This window comes from Epinephelus fuscoguttatus, linkage group LG5, assembly GCF_011397635.1.
Source record: "Epinephelus fuscoguttatus linkage group LG5, E.fuscoguttatus.final_Chr_v1".
In the NCBI taxonomy this organism is placed as follows: Eukaryota; Metazoa; Chordata; class Actinopteri; order Perciformes; family Serranidae; genus Epinephelus; species Epinephelus fuscoguttatus.
Genome location: NC_064756.1, coordinates 18,708,121 through 18,726,732, shown reverse-complemented (window position 1 = coordinate 18,726,732; position 18,612 = coordinate 18,708,121). Strand labels below are relative to the sequence as shown.

At 41.6% G+C, this 18,612-nt stretch overlaps 1 protein-coding gene across 1 annotated transcript; it reads left to right on the top strand.

Annotated features, from left to right (window-relative positions):
* The first annotated feature begins 15,226 nt into the window (after positions 1-15,226).
* Positions 15,227-18,359, top strand: zgc:162730 (uncharacterized protein LOC564559 homolog). The gene is made up of 2 exons (XM_049577158.1): positions 15,227-15,377; positions 16,010-18,359. The coding sequence occupies exons 1-2, from the start codon at positions 15,345-15,347 to the stop codon at positions 17,252-17,254; spliced, it is 1,278 nt and encodes a 425-aa protein (XP_049433115.1). The 5' UTR covers positions 15,227-15,344; the 3' UTR covers positions 17,255-18,359.
* The last annotated feature ends 253 nt before the right edge of the window (positions 18,360-18,612 follow it).

Genomic DNA, 18,612 nt, shown 5'->3' with positions numbered 1-18,612 from the left:
CCTTGTCTCCCCAGTTGCTCATCTTTACAGTGTCTGTCAGGTTTGCGTTTCCCTCTTGCTACTAGCTGCTCGCTCATTCCTGCTATCAGCTGTTTCCTGTTTATCCACCACCAGTGGCTCGCATGTGCTGCGTCATCAGCAGCCACTCCCGTTGCAGAGGGCCACCTCTGTCTGTTTAAACTAAAAGGGTTCCACCAATATGTCTACCCTATGAGGTGGAAAATTGGGCACCTCCGATCAACTCGCCAATCCGGCTCTGTGTCTCTAAACGCTTGCAGCTTGCCAGCAAAACGTCCCAACATTCGCCGAACGTCTGGCAGTGTAAAAGGGGCTACAGTCAAGTCCATTCTCTCTCCATAAACTCATGTGGATTTTCGCTTGTATAAAAATACAAACCATCTTTGGCACTCTACCTGATGATGTCCTGTGTGTTGCTGCGCAGCGAGCCCTGGCCTTCACAACCTTACAGGCCAGATATCTGATTCTAAATGGAAGCACGCTTCTCCCCCCTATACATGATCGTGGGGTTAAGGAATATCAAACTGGAGAAACTCAGATTCTCTTAAATGGGCACAGTGTTCCAAGAAATCTTTTATGGAAAATATTAGTTGCTGAACATTAAACAGAAGATGGCTGAACAATAACCCCCCTCGTAACTTTGTACTCTGATTACTGAGCTGACTCAGTGGGCTGGTTGAAGGTGGGGAATGATAAGCTTGGTTTCGTTTTGTACTGATTGTACTGTACTGACTGTGGAATGACTCAGTAGAAATCAGGAATCAGTAAAATGAATTGGAATAATAATAATAAAAATATAAACCAACCAAGTTATTCATCCTTAATATCTTTGACAAAGACTTTCAGAGCTTAGAAACTTTAAAATTTATCATAGATGACAGATGAGTCTGTTACCTGTCAACTATCAAGACTGCAAGATTGAGCTCAGTCAACACAGTTTAGAGAGAAGGAAAAAAAGAAGAAAATGACAAAAAGAAAATCAAAATGGGTGAACAACAGCTGTGTAGCATGTGTGAGCTCTGAAATAGAAACACTGAGGGGCCCCGAATGGACAAAAATGCAAACTCTCTGTGTCAGTTTGTGCGTATGATTACAATTGTTGCCAAGACACATCTGTGAAACTCCCTCATTCTGATCTCTCCCTCATTTTGTGTGCGTGCGTGTGTGTGTGTGTTGTTCCTGCAGAGCAGCCAGGAACATACTTTTCCTTTTAAAGAAACAGTCAGAGTTTGAGAGGAAGTGCAGGGTAGAATACTTCCATGGCATACAGATATAAAGGTAGGGCCAATACGAGGGTATAAGGGTTACAGTGGTGTTATCAGCCGAGTCTGGCGCGCAGACTGGGGGGGGGGGGGGGGGGGGTAAGAGAAGATAGTGGCAGGACATCAAAGGGGCAGACTGCAGGATGACGTAGAGTGTGATGATAGCTGGACTCCAAATATTCATACCGCTGCTAATAAAACAATACAACCGGAATCCTGAGGTCGCACTGAATCATTTTGCTTACATAACCTTACTGAAGGTATGTAGGTTACATTTATTATAGCCTCTGTGTCACCACCAAAACCTAGGAAAACAAACAATTTGTTGTGTCCTGGTTCCCTGTATCATGCTTAGTCTGCTGCAGGGTGAAATATTAATTGTCCTGCCACACTTTTAAAGTGCGTGGAGAGGAACACAACACTAGGAAAGTCCACCTTGACTCAGCTTTTTTTTTTTAGTGTACCTTTTAAATGAGCTCTGAAAGTCGTGAGTCTTCAACCTCAAGCCATGTGTAACACTGTATCTGTGCTATCTTAAAGTTCACCACTCTAAAACCAGAGCAACAGTGCGAACCTAAAACAAGGGCCATATTTTTCCTCAGCCCCGCAGCAGCAAGCGTCCTCTTCTGAGAGGGTTAAAGGATGATGAATGAAGGTCATATACCCTGAAACCAGTAAAGTGGAACACCCGGTTACTGATCATTCATCAGGTTGGATTCAGTGAGGCTTTTTTTTTTTTTGCCATTACGTTTTGATCAAACCAACAATAAGTAAGGGCTGAAAAAAGAGAAAAGATGAGGAAATTCAGTATGTAAAAATAAAGAAGAAACACACAGTAGAAAAACATTTTTTTTATGACAGTCATATATTCTCCTGGCAGCACTTAAAGAGCAATTCTATGAGAGCTTGAGTCGACTCGTCTCTTGGATGGGAAGGAAAGACAGGAATTTCTGTGGATTTTTTTATTTATTCATATATTTTATTGGTTTTCGGCTCATGTCTCCATCTCTTCTGCTAAATTCATCAATAATAATTATCAATAAATGCATTTTTTTTAAGTAAAGATCATTAAAATACGGCTGATAATTGCTGTAGATGGTTTTCAATGATGAATTTCTCATTGAAGCTAATTGTATATATAAAGGAGGGGGGCAAAATGATTTGAATAAACTCATGTTTCTGGATTTTTTTGAAACTGAAGTTTTACTGGAAGTTGTCAGAAAGCATTTAAAAATACTCAGCTCTTTTTCCCCAGCTCTCTTTGTCTCCTTCATCTCACAGGCAACAAAAATCTTAATCCCATGGGGCTTTTTATGCTGCATAGAATATCAAATTTAAGCATTTATGAGGCAATTCCATAAAAATAGGTTTCTAAAACTTAACAAGCTCCCTCCATAATGTGGCTATCATGACACTGCTGATGTATAATTTTAATATTCTCTTGGTTTTTAAGGGATGTTTTTCACCTATCATCAAATTTAAAGGCAGTTTATAAAGTGTAGGGGCAGTTTCACCCCCGAGCCCACGCTCATTTTCTGGCAATTGCTTCAGTCTGCAGTTCAGAACATTTTGTTTCATTTGTTTCATTTTCCGACTGTGGCTTCCCGTCTATCCCTCCCCCCTCATTCTTCTGCCTCTCTTCAACCTGGCCCTGTTTCCGTGTGAGAAGGAAGAGCGCTGCCGCTCTAGAAAAGTGGGAAAGGAAATGGAGGAGGGGAGGAAGAGAGTTTTGAGAAATAGTAGAACTTCAGAGAAATTGTAAAAGAGTCTCAGTGGGAGGTGACACACATGCTGGAGTAAATAGTTGAAGAATAGAGAAAGTAAAAGAGTAAAAGGAAGGTTAGGCATCACCATGCACAGCTGTGTCTGTTCTACTCTGGTCTATAACATTATTGCTCAATGCTGAAGATTTTGAGATAAGAGGGATGAAAGGCTGGGGTTTTGAAATCTCTCCCAATAGACACAAGGTCAATGATTTCCTGTTACTGGGAGAATGTCTTTCCTGGCACCGCACAGACAAAGACAGTGTCCAGCCACATCTACTACCCTCTTCTGTCGCTGGACTCAAAAACAGGCAATGTGAGAGAGAAAGCAATTTTCCATTCAGCCGCAATCAATGCTTCTTCCTGGTACTTAAGTTCCTCGTTGCTCTTCATTAAGTCAGTTCTGCTTACTCTGTCAACACGGCCTCGAGCAAAGTTTAATGTGTGACTTTTTATTGGACTGTAATCCATATCGTTGTTATTACACTATATGTGAAACTCTCAGTGTCAGTGGCCTCTTTCTCTACATTTTTTCCTCTCTCTGTCCCCGGTGGATACGATTTTCTCTGCCTCTCTCTTTCTCAGCACTGAAACCTGGCCGTGTCCTTCCAGTTTTGGCAAAAGAACACCGTGATTAAATAGTCCCAAAAATAAACCCCCAAAAACATCTGCTGAGTTCTTGTAGCTTTACGTGGTGCTCAATGGACACAGGATGAAACCTGGACGAACGCCACGCAGCCGGCCTGCTTTATTTGTGGTGCAATTTGCCACGGGGGCCAGCGCAGCAGGAAAACACCTCCCCACTTAGTGAGTCATAATGTAGCAACGGACGCAGATATCTTCTAATACACTGTGGTGACCTTGAACTAAACCTGCGGCACACACACATCAGTCAAATACACACACAGGGGTGGGTCACCAGCTTGCTGATAAAGCATTAACTATGCCAACATCCTGAGGTTTTAAAGGAAAGCTCAGTATTTGAAACATACTAGGCTCGATGATGGCTTTTATTACTATGTTTTATGAACGTATGCAGCAGAGATGGAAACAGCTCGATTGACTCTGTAGTATCCTCATGATTGAGAAGCAACTCCTTTTAAAAATCAGGAACAGACCTCATAGCACAAGCAAATTTGGAAGACATATCCTCCTGAGACCTGAACCTCTGTTTGGTGTGCATTTCCAATTTCTCCTAGCTCTTTGGGATCAGTAGGATCTACTAGGTAACCTGAAAATCCAGATGCCCCGCCCCTAGCAAATTCGAATTTGCACTGCACTGGAATCTGGCCCCAACGAGCAGAGCCCGCTGAATCGCCCATCGGACCAATCAGATCAATCTATCTGACAGAGGCGGACGTAACATGATGACGACAGCGCTGTGCTGTGAGAGTCAAAAAGTAAACAGCCAAGATAGCAGCTGCCGAAGGATGCGTCCATTCAATTTAGCTTTGGAAGAAACGCTAAGCCAACTACACTTATCTTTGTCCTTGAGAGAGGAACAGAAGACTGCCCTAGAAGCCTTCGCTTCCAGGAAGGACGTTTTTGCCGTTTTGCCGACGGGATACAGCAAAAGCATAATATATCAGTTAGCCCCGCTGGTCGGCAAACAAATGGAGCTTAGTGCAATCAATACGTCACCTTGTTTTTTGCTCTGATTGGCTATCGTGCTATCCAGTTGCGTGCGGCGGCATTTAATATTCCTCAGTTAGTGCCACCCCTTGGGTAGGAAGGGTGTATCGGTGAGGGCCAGACTCAAAATCTTTCTAGATTAGTAAAAAAGATAGTAAAAAACTAAACACTGTCAATAATAATAAAGTCCCAGTGTCCTCAAATGAGATGAAAAAGTCCCAGTTTCCTCAAACAAGACTAGGGATGGGTATCATTAAGATATCGATACTACTTTTATTGATACTCCTTATGAATTCAGTACTCTTATCAGTTCTTTCGGTTCCTTCTGCCCTCTGTCCACTGTCCTGCTTCCTCTCTGCTGATGTGATTCATTGTGTGCAGGCAACATTAGTGCTGGTAGAGAGAGGAGGGGCAGTTTGTCTCAGCCAGCAGCTAAGGTTAAAAGTATCTGCCCAATTTTAAGTGTCAAACTAAGGTAGTCTACATACAGACGTCACATCAGAGCTATGGTCTTTGATAATTTCGCCCTGGGGCTAATTTAGTACCTGGTTTCGGAACCGATCCATAAATGAGACTACATCCCAATGTCCTCAAAGGATGACATGACAATAAAGTCGCAATATCTTCAAACACATACTTTCCAATTAACAGCATCTTAACTTGTTACTGTTGCTAAAATTTGTTCAAATTTGTTGGCGTATCTAACTGCAAACTTTATTAATTATAAATAAACAAGTTTCAACAATTAAATGTGATCACGTTTTCTACCTTGTCCACTTTTATGTCGAGATCAGCTGCAGACTGACTTGGCAGAGATGGCTGCCATCTTGTTTTTACATGGATTAGTGTACTGTGGTCTTACTACCACTAAATGGCACAAAAAAGTGTCCACGAATGAGAACAACAGGTCTAAAGCCCCTTTTACACTGGCAGATGTTCGGCGAATGTTGGGCTGTTTCGCCGGCCAGCTGCGAACGTTTAGACACACAGAGGCGGATTGGCGAGTTGATCCCAGGTGCCCAATTTTCCACCTCGTAGTGTAGACATATTGGCGGAACCTTTTTAGTTTAAACAGACTGAGGCGGACTTCGCAACGGGAGGGGCTGTTGAAGACTTGTGGGAGGAGCTGTTGATGACGCCGCACGTGCGAGCCACTGGCAGTGGATAAACAGGAAACAGCTGATAGGAGGAATGAGCGAGCAGCTAGTAGCAAGAGGGAAACGCAAACCTGACAGACACTGTAAAGATGAGCAACTTTGGAGACAAGGAATTGCGCGCCCTCCTCGCCCTCGGAAACGAAGAGGCCATTAACCGTCAGATGACGGGGACGGTGAAGAACGGGCCAACTTACAAGAGAATCGCCGAAGGACTGACCAGCCGCGCTGAGCTACACGTTTTGTTACTTGCTCACGCCCCCCATTGCCCCGAAAAAGGCGCATTCTATATAAACAAAAGTAGGTAGGCGGCATTTTGCCACACTCCCCGATTTTGTTTTTATACTGCCAATGCTGAAAAAAGACTGATTGGGCTTTCCTGCAAATTTGCATAATTCCTATCTAAAAAGGGCTTAAGTTAAGCAGAAGGAAGTACCTAAAATGTGATGTCCTCATATGAGGACACAGGGTCTCAGGAGGACATACATGTATGCACCTTCTTTGTAAGGAGCATTTCTCCCGAAACAAATGTTTTGCTACAATTTAAACACAGTAACAGCACACAATATAGTACATGTTGTGCAGACGCAGAAAAACACCATTTTTACAACTTATAATTACAACTTGCAGTGTGACAGTTGTTGCGAAACTAGCTGCATCTTGCAACATGAGACAGTTAATGTTCTCTTGCACAAGAAGTTCAATCTCATCTCCTTTTTTTGTCTTTCTAACTTTCTGTTTTGGTCTCTCTCTCCGACTTGACAGATAAAGTAAGCAACTAAAGCCAGGACTAATTGCCACACGTCTGCTGCATCCACAAGACTGGACCTGTAAAGCCGAACTAAGGCTGATTTCCGTTTACTTCCTGCAGCAGGTTTATGACTGACCACAAGGTGAAATGTCTGGATGTATTTGTCTTCAGATCAGAAGTTCAAATCATTTGTTTTGTGCCAGAGTCCTTTGCGGTGAGTGTGAAGGATTGTGGCATAAAGCTGATGTGAGATTTTTTTTTTTTTCTCAATGTGCCTGTTTGTTCCTGAGGGAGGAAAAACTTCACACTGAGAAATTTGTTTGGGATGTGGATGAGAAATGTATAACTTGGTGGAGAAAACACCCTTTCGGAATAGAAACACACACACGCTCACACACACACACACACACACACACACAAATGCACACACCAGTCCAGATTTCACTCTGCTACAAGACTCCACCACTTCTGACTCCCCTGAGGCGAAAAAACAACTTGCTGGAAAACACAAGCATTAATTGTGACATTATCCTCTAAATTGCCATTGCAGCTGTCACGGTGAAAACTCAGCGCATCATTTGAATTATTGCTATTTCTATTTGAACATCTGTCTTTTGACAGAGTTTGGCCCACAGCAGAAATTCCTCCAAAACCACACCACACTTCTGTAATGATAGAGGAAGCAGGATGGATATTTCCTCATTACTGATGAGCTTTGCAAACAAAATACACACTGCATGCATAAACATTTAATACTCTGATACAGTCACAATGCGTTTGTACATTCTGTACAATGTAGTCGTTCAAGTAGAGGAATTGCAACACTGTCGAAGGCTTTCTTCAAATTGAATTTCATTAAAAAATATAACATTTCACACCCAAATTGGCTTTTGGTCAGAGGTTTATCTGTACACGTTCAGCCCCGACTTTGTGGACAGTGTGTGGGTGTATGTGCGTGTTTGTCTTGCACTCTGGTCACTGTTGTTTTATGATTACTTTTGAGTGTTTAGCTGCATCACGCCTGTTCCCGCCTGTAGATGAAACCCTGCAGGAACAAGCCTAACCAGTCCAGTGTCACGCTGGTGTTTGCCACAGGCTACACCTTTGTGCCGTGAACATCTTTAACCCCCTCGGTTCACTCTGACATCCTCAGAGCGGATGTTCTCAGTGTGGAAAAATCTAAACCAAAACGAAAAGTGACCTCTGACAGAAGGTCAGCTGGAGTTCATGCTTTTGCTTTTGTCATTTTTAAAAATCCATCTGTGATGTGTTATTCATATGGAGGTCGTAACAGCCCTGGCTGACTACCTGACTGGGTTCTCTCAGTGAAACGAGGTAAAACTACCAGAACCGTCTGGAAACTGGGAGAAAACAAACACAACCTGAGACAAAAATAGGAATCACATGCTGCTTTTCTTATCACACTCAGTGTTACTCTATTAATCATGCCACTGCTGGTTTCATGTTCCTTATATTGCACCTGATTTTCAAAATAACATCACAATTATATAATTAATAGGAGTCAACCCTGAGGAAAAACAATAAGAGCAGAACAAAACAGAAACTCGTAAACGTGCAAAGTAGGAGAGAAGATACCAGGAAACTGGTTTCACTTAATGTTTGATTTGAGGAAATAAGGGTCAGTACGAAGCTCGAGAAAGAAAAATACCAGGCGAGCATTGTCAAATGACTGTATCGCGTTTTCTTTGTAGCCTCTAATCGCTGACACATACACAAAAAAAAAATTCTGACTAGTCATCATCTATTTTGACCCACCAGGTTACTGGTAATGGCGCTTGTGATTTACTCTGCGTATTGACTGATGTAAACATTGAGAATTGTTACAACATGTGGGGGTTTCACAGAGTCTCCGCCAGTCTGCTATAGCTCACTGCCACAGAGGGATGAGTGTGTGGCTTTAATAGTATATAGGTTTTGTCTTAAATCAGTTTGTTGTGAAGCTGCAGCACCTCCACAGCTTGTTTACTCTGTGACTTCAGCGACAAATCCTGTCTTTTCAGGATGCTCCTTTGACTGAGGACTAATTCTGTTCAGTCAAATGACCCTCATAGTAACATATGTGTTTGCGCATTCACTGCATTGTGGTGCGGTGTGTGCTCAGTGCATGATTTCCAAAGTCCACAGTCCCCTTTCAAATGCTGCTTCACAGACATGACATATATATGATAAAGATGGAGACACTGCGAACCTGTCTCTCCAAATATGCTGAATGTATTTGGAAAGGCAGGTACTTTCCCGTGACCATAATGTCAACACACGGCCTCCCCACCAACTTAAACCACTGACTCACTTTCTCTCCTCCCTCCTCGTGCTCCCATCCCTTCTTTTCCCTCCATCTGTACTCCCGATGAATCACCTGATAAATTCAGAGGCATGAGCAGCTCGGTCTCATTGCATTTCTGTGGCAGTCGTGTTAGCTCCACAAACCTGCTCCTCAGCTGTTGCTAAGTAACTATTGAACCCGCGCCCGCTTATGTATGCAATGTTTGGCATGTCACCATAGCAATGCTGCGGAGGGCAGGGTTAAATATTTGCAAAGTATCACCTATTAGAGGCGCAGGCTGGTCAAACCATATCTGTCAGGGGGCTTTGGGTAGGAGGGAGAAAGGAAATGAAAAAAAAAAAAAAGAAAGGCTATAGAAACTAAAAAGAAAAGATTGGAGAGATTGAGGGCATGATGCTGTCATATAATCTGAAGCCAGCAAATAAAAAATAAAATAAATAATAAATAAAAGGTGGAAAAGATGATTTCAGATCATTATATCTTTATTACACTCTTCACCACCATCATCATTGCGATCGGCATCAATTTTGTTTCAGCTAACACAAACCTCAGCAGCCGTCTGGGAATCTGCTTTGAATGCTTACCTCACCTGGCTGTCACCATGAGCCATATGATCATGACTTGGCACTTTAAAGCCATGGTGAGTCACACTTCGAAAAAGTCCCCTTCTGTTTCCCTCCTACTGGCACAGAATAGCGCTGGCTGTCTCTTTAGAAAGGAATCCTTGAGGGATAAAAATATACCGGCGCAGTTAATAAAGTTCCTCCTCAGCGGTATTATAAAAGTCGTATAATTATAATGGCAACTATTCAGCTATGGGAGGAGTTGTTTCGAACAGCAGCACCACAACACAGTTCAACCTGCCTTTTATTTATCCATTATATTGCATAATATGATAAATTCTAAATGCATATATTATGAAAACACAGCAGCTGGATTAGTGCTAACGTTTGTGATATCATCAGAACCAGTAGTGGAATGTAGCACACTTAGTTAGGTATTATACAATTTTGAGGAACTTGTACTTTGCTGAGTATTTTCATTTCATGTAACTACAGACTCTGCTACAATAGAGGGAAATATTGTACTTTCTATTCCACTACATTTATTTGCCAGCTAGAGTTACATGTGACTTTACTGGTTAAGATTTTATATACAAAACATCTCATCAGGCTACACACCGAATCACTGTGATGTCACACTACTATTTGCATTTTACACAACTGGCAATTGTTTTGTATTGCGGAGATGTGTGAAATCAGTAAACCTGCCTATTTCAATTGTCATTTTCAGCCGTAACTATAATGTTTAAAGATGTATAGTTAAACACAGTGATTCAACCTATCAGACCTTCCTGCTTTTCTTATTTAACATACTGTGCTGCTTTGCTAGCATCTTTGAAACCTAATTTACTGGTGTAGAAGCTAAGTGATGTCCTGGAAAAAGCAGAGCGGGTTGTCCACTAATTGGAAGATCAGCAGTTAGATCCCCTGCTCCTCCAGTCTGGGATTCAGTATCTTGCTCAAGGATACTTTAACTGCCAGTGGCTGTTCCATCAGCATGTGGTAGCAGGTGGCACCATTTATGGTAGCCTCAGCCACCAGTGTGTGAATGGGTGAATGTGACTGGTAGTGTAAAAAACGCTTTGCATGGTCGGATGACTAGAAAGGCGCTATATAAGTGCAGGTCCATTTATCATTTACTGCTGTAGATGGGGGCAAAACCAAAAAATATTAGCCACCGGAAAAACCCATCTAAAAAAAATGAATATCAGTTTAAGTGTACGCTTTACTGACAATATTTTCACCGTTTTATCTTATACACTATAACTGATAGAGACTGCAGTACGAAGTAAAATTACTGCCTTTGTCAGTGGAGTCGGGTGGCCTTGAGACAAAAGCTTAAGCTCCCAGTTGGAAATGGCTACCCGAAAGCAGGGTAAAGCAGTGAAAATATTCTACAAATTGTGTTATGCAAAAACTGATTTTTTTTAGGTGGCTAAAAACTAACCAGTTGAGGCATGGTTTGCTCAGCACCATTTCATTTATGTTTGTGACATGGGGGTAATCTACCCAGAAGCTATTGTAAACAAACATCGTTATTTGGTCTAGTAAACATCTACAGCCGTTGTAAAGCATCTGTAACAATAACGGGCCAGTCATCTGCATAACAAAATCTTTTACTATCGCTACTTTAAGTTCAAGTTGCTGATTATATTTCTACACGTCTACTTGATTGAGATTTGGACTGCAGTCTACTTGTAAAATTTACACTATTGTTAAACTACATTTACTCGAAAAGAGATTGTAATTTCAATTTGCTTTAAGCACTGGTGAGGCAATTTTATACTTAACACTTACCAGGCAAAGGAGAAGAAGTACTACCTTTCTATACGTTTCAACCACTGATTTAGTCTCCTGATACAGTTACATGTAAAAGCAGATTCTACACAGTAGATAAGGGTCAGCAGGCCTATGCTAGTTAATGATCCATCTATGTATACAGCTTAGTGATGTTACACACTCACCATGACACCATGCAATTACAATAAAGGGACGTTGGGTATATTCTATGTGCCTGTTCTGTCTGAGGCTTCTCTTATTCTTTGTTGTTTATGGTTTTACAGTTACTGTTAAGAGAAGAGTAGAAAATTCCTTTATGCTAGAAGAAGGACATTCATCTTTTCTTAAATAAAAGTGTTCTTCCTGTAAGGAATATTATTATTACTGTATTGAAAAATATATGTTTAAGATTTTTAACACCTGAGCTTGTTAACCATTACACAGGTTCCAACTCATGCATTTTTTACTTTTTTTTTATTTGTTTGGTTTTTATGGATTAGTCACAGTTTTCCAACCTGCCCCCATTTCTCATATTACACATTTTCCCACAATCCACTCATACTTTACACTCTGTTCTGTAACATGTCTGACGCAGCGCTGCGCGATCAAGTCCTAACATGTTGGTAAACTGCATGTACGCTGGCATGTCACTTAAGAAAAACCCCAGTGGAAAACCTGGCATTGAGCACTTGCTCACTTAGTCACCAAGGGAAGAAAAAAAAAAAAAAACAACAACCTAGAGGCCATCGTCAGCAGGAATGCTCCTTTAAGCTTGTGTTTGTGCGAGCATGTGAGTGTGTGAGTGCCCCTCCCTGCTGGAGTGACTTTCCATGCAGCTGAGGCAAGAGACAGAACAGAAACAAGTAGAACGAGGTAACCACAACACACAAACACACACACCAATACAGAAACACACACTACAAACACGTGCGTCCCCAATTTACTGGCATTCTTGTGAGGAAAAAAAAAACATCTGAAAAAGTACAGGAACAATTAGAAAGATGGGAAGAATTTTTCCACACCCTTCACACAGCCTCATAATATGCTTTCCAAAGTATGTAATGCTGTTGGATTTATAGTTAGGCAGGTTATTTATATGAAGCTGTGGTTATTAATAGCTGAACATGAGAGGCCTGCTTGGCCTCAGTCGGCTTGTCAGTCTGTCCATCTGTCTGCGTTAAAGGGCTGTGAATTGTGATGATGGTGGGTGTAATTCTTTCCGGAAGCTTCTTGGTTTCTATTAAGGAAATCGCCACAAACATCCCTACGGCGCCATTTTACAGCGCCATTTAAAGACCAAATGCTACATTATATCACAGTAACTTTAAAAACCATTTAAAAAATCATTAAAAAAGTACAGTTTCATGAACAATCAACTGTGACAAACATGAATTCAGAAGGAAATGGGTATTTTAATGTATGAAAACTGAGAATCTGATGCATATACTGACACATGGGGGAAGTAAAACACAGTAAGAACAGAGCAGGAACAACATAGACGAGATCTAGTGGTAAACTGTAGTGAAACTAGAGTTGTCTCATACCACACGGTTTCTTAAATTGGGAAGCTACTGAGTGTGTCTGTAATATTTAATTAGGTGCTTCACTTAAATTTAATGTTATCATTTTTCACGTGTGTACTTCTATTTTGTCCAGAGGTGTCATTTGATATACATATCTTTCAGAATATGTTACTCCTAATATTTATCATTATTATTATTATTTCAAAGTGAAGGATTACTTATTGTGGTATTGTTGCTAGACTTGGGTGGTATTACGGTATTAAAATATACCAGGGTATTTAGAAAACCTGACAATTTGATTTTCAATACCACTGAAAATAAATGCAGATGTTTATCTTTCTATCAAAATCATATCAAAACGGGTGGTGGCACAGCACACAAATACCGTCACATACCATACACCCCGGTATCTGAATAAACTTTTGTCAGCTAAACATTTGCAATGAAGTCCCTCTGGTGTCATGGTTTCACCAGTATAGCAATCTTGAATCGTCTTGAGTTGTTGACCTTAAAGTCGCAATGTAGACAAATAACATTTTGTTTAACTTGAAATCATTATCTAATATGATTCATGAGCTCTTCTGTGTGCACACTTTGAGAATCCTTGTGTATTTTGTGTTTTGCCCTCAGGCTGAGTCTGGTGGATTTTCTGGTGGCACCCTTTTGTTTACCGCCACCACACAAAACCCCTTAGCAATTAATATTGCAGTGACTTTTCTACACTTGCACAACATTCTATTAGGACGTTTGCACCGTCATTGCCAGGAATACATGTGACTCATTATGAGGTGACACATGCAGCAGCAGCAGCACAGAAAATGTGTACTCTCCCAATTAGCTGATATCAGCACATCAGTCGCATAGAAAGAAACGGAAGCTGATAGATACGCTGACATACATCAGATCATGTTAATATTTATTGGAGTTTCACCAGGTCAGAAGTCTTGTGTCTTTTAATTTCTCTGCTTTACTCTCACCCACATATCTCGCTGCGAGAAATCAAGACAATAATATCAGTCTTGTGATTTCATTAATAGATTATCAATACACACAGCAATGCAGATTCGATCACAGCCAGCGACACAAGCTATTCTACGTCAATCTCTAAACTACAAGACAAGAGCGTGTGACACATTTCTAGACTTGAAAGTCAGGTGACACAGCGTGAATACAGCCCTTGTAGTGTGTGAGTCAAGGAAATAACCCGAAGCAAGTGTGTGTACAGTTGTAGTACCCTACAAAATAACACAGGATCACATAACACACGCTTACACACACACAGTGTTACTGTAATACGTTCTTGTGGGGGGGAACAGCTGCCACGCTCCTCTGAATTCCTATGAGAAGGAAAACAAAAAAGACTGCTGCAGAGCTCACTATAGAAACCAGAAGAAGAAGAAAAAAAGCCACTAACAGTAATCTTCTGGTAAAAACATCCTCAGTTTTGTTTGTGAAGTTTATTTGACAAGATGAAGAAGAATTTCCACTGTGGGCCATGAAGTTAAGAGTGTGACGAGGGCGTGAATCTTCCATAAAAACAGCTCAAAAAATGTGCTTGGTTTGCTTAGATAAAAATCTAAACATTAAAATGATACTATAGAGTGCTTAAAAGAACAGTGTTGAGCATAGCACAAAATAAAAATGTGATTTCTGATGTACAAATCACAAATACAAGTCCAGTGTTCAGTTTATTTTTGCCCACTTCTATCTTGTTTACAGCCCAAAAGTTTCTGCCTTTTGCTAATCAATACTGCTACTGGCTGTGCTGTTGACTCTTTCAGTGCTTTGGTGGAATACTGGAGTCCTGTTGTAATCACAACAGAAACCGAAGGAAATGAGGGGAAATATAGCCGCACTTATTCTGGGAAATAATAAGGTTCAGTGATATATTCTCTCCTCTCTGTGGGTGAAAACGCTCAGAAACTTTACAGTATACGATTAGGGACAAGATGATTTATTACACTTCCTGAAAATCCACCATTAGTCACAGTGATGTATGTGCTGTAAACGTATGCCTGTGTGTATGTGCTTGTTTTGCATGCCGACGTGGGATGAAAATATGAAAATGATCAGTATACAGGTCTGAACACATTTGTTTACCACTTCACATCTGGCATCTTCAGAGCCTGAAGACTTTCAGAGCTGGGATGATTTATCAGTCTGCAGGAACCTCTGAATGAACATGTACAGAATAGGAATAAACACAACAAGTGTGAGCTACAGGCCAACATGGAGGGCATGTTTGAGAGCTATGTCAATAAGCCACTTTGCTTTCACATGCCTACGAAACTGAAGCATTTCACACAGCTAGCTAAAAATACACAGTTTTTTTTCTCTCTCTCTGTCTTTTTTTGTTGTTGTTTTACTCCCCTCCCTTCTCTGAGCTCACCATGAAACTTGAGGCGGAGGGAGGGTCATCCGGGAACATACCAAGTGGAAACCCCACCCAAAGCCTGAGGGAGGAGTCTCTAGGCAGATATAAGCCCAGGAAACAGAGCACAGATCTAACTTGACTTAAAGCTGGACACAGGTAACCAACAGTCAACCCTGGATCAGAGCTGAATCTTCTTCTTTTTTGGCCAAAGGGATACAGCATGTCCGAAATGCTTGACGACATCTTCGCAAAGGTGAGTCAAAGTTTTGGAATTTTGTTTTGGAAAAAAAAAAAAAAAAAGGCTTCATGAAGTTGGAGTGGGTCAGCTCTGTAACTCCTCTCCACAAAGTGTTTGCTTATTTGTTTAATCCTGCTGGTTTTATTCCTCCGTGAATCAGTGATTTGACGGTGAATTCCTTCTGAAACGAGTTTAGTCACAGAGGATTTCTCCAGTTTAAAGAGATAATGAGATAAGGGAGACAGTCAGCGCTGGGTTGTTTGTTTCTTCACTTCCAATCTGCCACTGCGCGGAATATTCATGAGAAACAGAAAAGAGTCAAAAACTGCAACTATTTGCATTTAATTTGTATTTTGTGACTGCATGTAAATGGAAGATAAAGGTTTAGTACTAAACAGTTGGGGTGTTTTTGTTTGCTTATAATTGCCTTCTTAATGACATTGTTTTGGCGTTTGTGTCTCATTTCTGTCTTTAAGAAATAAAAGGTTGTAAATATGACACTGTTCCAGAATAACTTGTACTTTGCTGATTAAAAGACTAACTTGAAACAGATTTGTTGTAGAAAGTAGGTCTAAAGAGGAAATGGATGATGAATATATAACATACATCAAAGTCTGTATAGTAACTTTGTCAACTCTCTGTAACAGAACTTCATGAACCTGGCCCTGGATGAAGCTTTGCTCACGAAACAGTCTCAGCTGAAAGGCCCGGGGCAGAGTCGGCTGAACCGGTCAACCTCCTTCTTCTCCCCCCCCTCCCCTCCTGCCTCCTCGAGCCACAGCTTGAGCACTGAGCATGTTAACATTAACGACAATGGCAGCCCTTTCTGGTCATCCAATATCTGGAGCCAGGCTCCTGTCTCCAAACCAAAACAGCCTCCCTTCAGGCCCGACCGCTCCATGAGCCTGACCGAGTCCAGCATCAGCCTGCTCTCCTCCTTCGGACAGCTGAAGAACCTGGATGCTTTCCCCCCTGCTACTACTGTGGCTCCACCGCCTGGCTTTCCTCCCTCATCCAGCCTCCCAGCCCAGGTTCCACCAGTGGTGGCTCCTAATCGTTACAAGACGGAGCTGTGCCGTGGCTTCCAAGAGACTGGCAGCTGCAAATATGGCAGTAAGTGCCAGTTTGCCCATGGAGAGGCAGAGCTGCGTGGACTGTTCCGCCACCCCAAATACAAGACTGAGCCCTGCAGAACCTTCTACAACTTTGGCTACTGCCCCTATGGCTCACGCTGCCACTTCATCCATGAGGACAAAGTCAGCGGAGCTCCGTTACCACCTGCCAAATTCCAGAATCAGCAGCAACCAACCCCCAGTGGTCAGAATCCACGCCACCAGCTGCGCCAGAGTGTCAGCTTTGCTGGGTTCCTGGGCTCCTCACGCAGCTCACCACCTCCTCCATCATTCTCTTCTTCCTTCAACGATCCCAACCTGGGGTTTAGCCGTGCTCCGTCCGTTTCCCCACCTCCCGCTGATCTCCTCTCCCCAGTGTTTGGGGACTCCCTGCAGCGGGAGTCAGCAGCATTCCAGTTTGGCAACCTTCAGACCCGCGCCAGCGCCGGAGACATCCACAACATTCCTCTCATCCTGGAGCCAAAAGCCTCACGCTGTGTGTGTGGCCATGGAAATAACTTTAACAGCAACAACAGCAGAGTCTTTGCCAGCATGGAGGACGGGCACCACCAAGATGACAGCATGCTGTTTCCTGGTCCTGGAGGCCATGGAGGATTCACGAAGCCTGCTGTGCTCCAGCGTTTCTCTTCCGAGGACTCCCTGGAGGACAGCTACAGCAGCAGCAGCAGCAGCGGAGGTTCCAGTGGAACCGAGTCTCCAACATTCGACTCGACCACCAAGAGGCTCACTGTGTTTGAACGCCTGTCTCTGTCCGACTAAACGGATCCAAAGGGAAGGAGCAGAAGAGAACTGACACTTTGTTAACTGCGTTTGTTTATCTGGACTTTCTTCAGAACCAGAACTGATCAGGACAAGTCAACTTTTGACACAATAACACTTAATGTTCTTAATTTATGTTTGTAAAGTAGAACTCATCTTGGAAAATCTACACGTACTGAGATGATTTTAGTACCCAAATGTTATCAGACTCTATTTTTATACTTAAAAACATTGTGTAGCCTATTAGACTTTCTATGTGGTCTTCCATAAAAATTAACCCTGCAGGTCGTGATAGTAGCAGTAAATAGTCTGGTTTGTACTTAACATAAATCTGTAGTGATCAAAATGGCTTATCTTTAGTGATAATCATGAATTCCTGCGCCTTCAAGATTATCCCTGCCTTATAGGCTATTTACTCTCGGTGCCACAAACAGTATGTTTGATTCAGTAGCCTTAATCAGTGAGACCTGACATGTGTCATTGATGCCATTTTATCTGTGATATGCACTTTACAGCTAATCCAAATGGGAGAAACTCGCAAGTCTCCCAGTAGCATTCAACCAAAGCTTCATACTTCACTCTGCTCTGTGTGTAAGTGTGTATGTGTGTGCCTGTACTTGTGCGTGTGGGTGTACGTGTGTAACCGTCATTTTCCTGAGACCTGGGGTGCAAGCATGTGTAAGTTGCAGAATGCTGAAAGATCAAAGTGTGATAACATAAAAATGTATGTCAGTTCAGATGTGAGTATCTGTACGCCAACGCATATTTAATTATGTAAAACCGTCTGTTATCTCTGCTCGTGTGAAAACTGCACCCCATCTTTTTATTGTCCCCTGTTTGTTTGACAGCCTGGTTCAGGGACTTTAACACCACAGTATTCCTTTTGGTTATTGGTTGCCTTGTGTCGTTTAACTTAAACTAATATATTTATTATGATATTTATTTGTGTTTAAAGAAAAAAAATGTATTTTGTACTTTATTTATGGAGAAATATTTTAACGTCTGTGAAATACCAATGTGAGAAAAAGCAGTACAAAAGAGAATCTTATATTTTTAATTGCCTGAAAAGGGACAAAATAAATTGCTGAATAAAGAAATGAATGTATGCTGTTGTCTTTGACTTCATTGTGTTATTCTTAGAAAGATACAGGCCACTTACATAACTTATTGATTACACATGAATTAACTTGCATTCTCACATGCACAAATACTCACCCATTGTATCTATTAGAGATTTTAGGGAAATTTAAGGGTAATAATCAGGGTACAGTTTGAGGTATTCTTTACCTCGAATGTGGGATGTCATTAATTCTAACATACAATTTAATTGATATGTCGATATAGTCAATAATATTGGC

What these genes read in the sequence shown, in the direction of transcription:
- zgc:162730 (XM_049577158.1), top strand. Translation starts at nt 15,345, where the DNA reads ATGTCCGAAATGCTTGACGACATCTTCGCAAAG. An exon ending in TTGACGACATCTTCGCAAAG is followed by an intron (nt 15,378 to 16,009) that starts GTGAGTCAAAGT and finishes TCTCTGTAACAG; the next exon opens with AACTTCATGAACCTGGCCCT.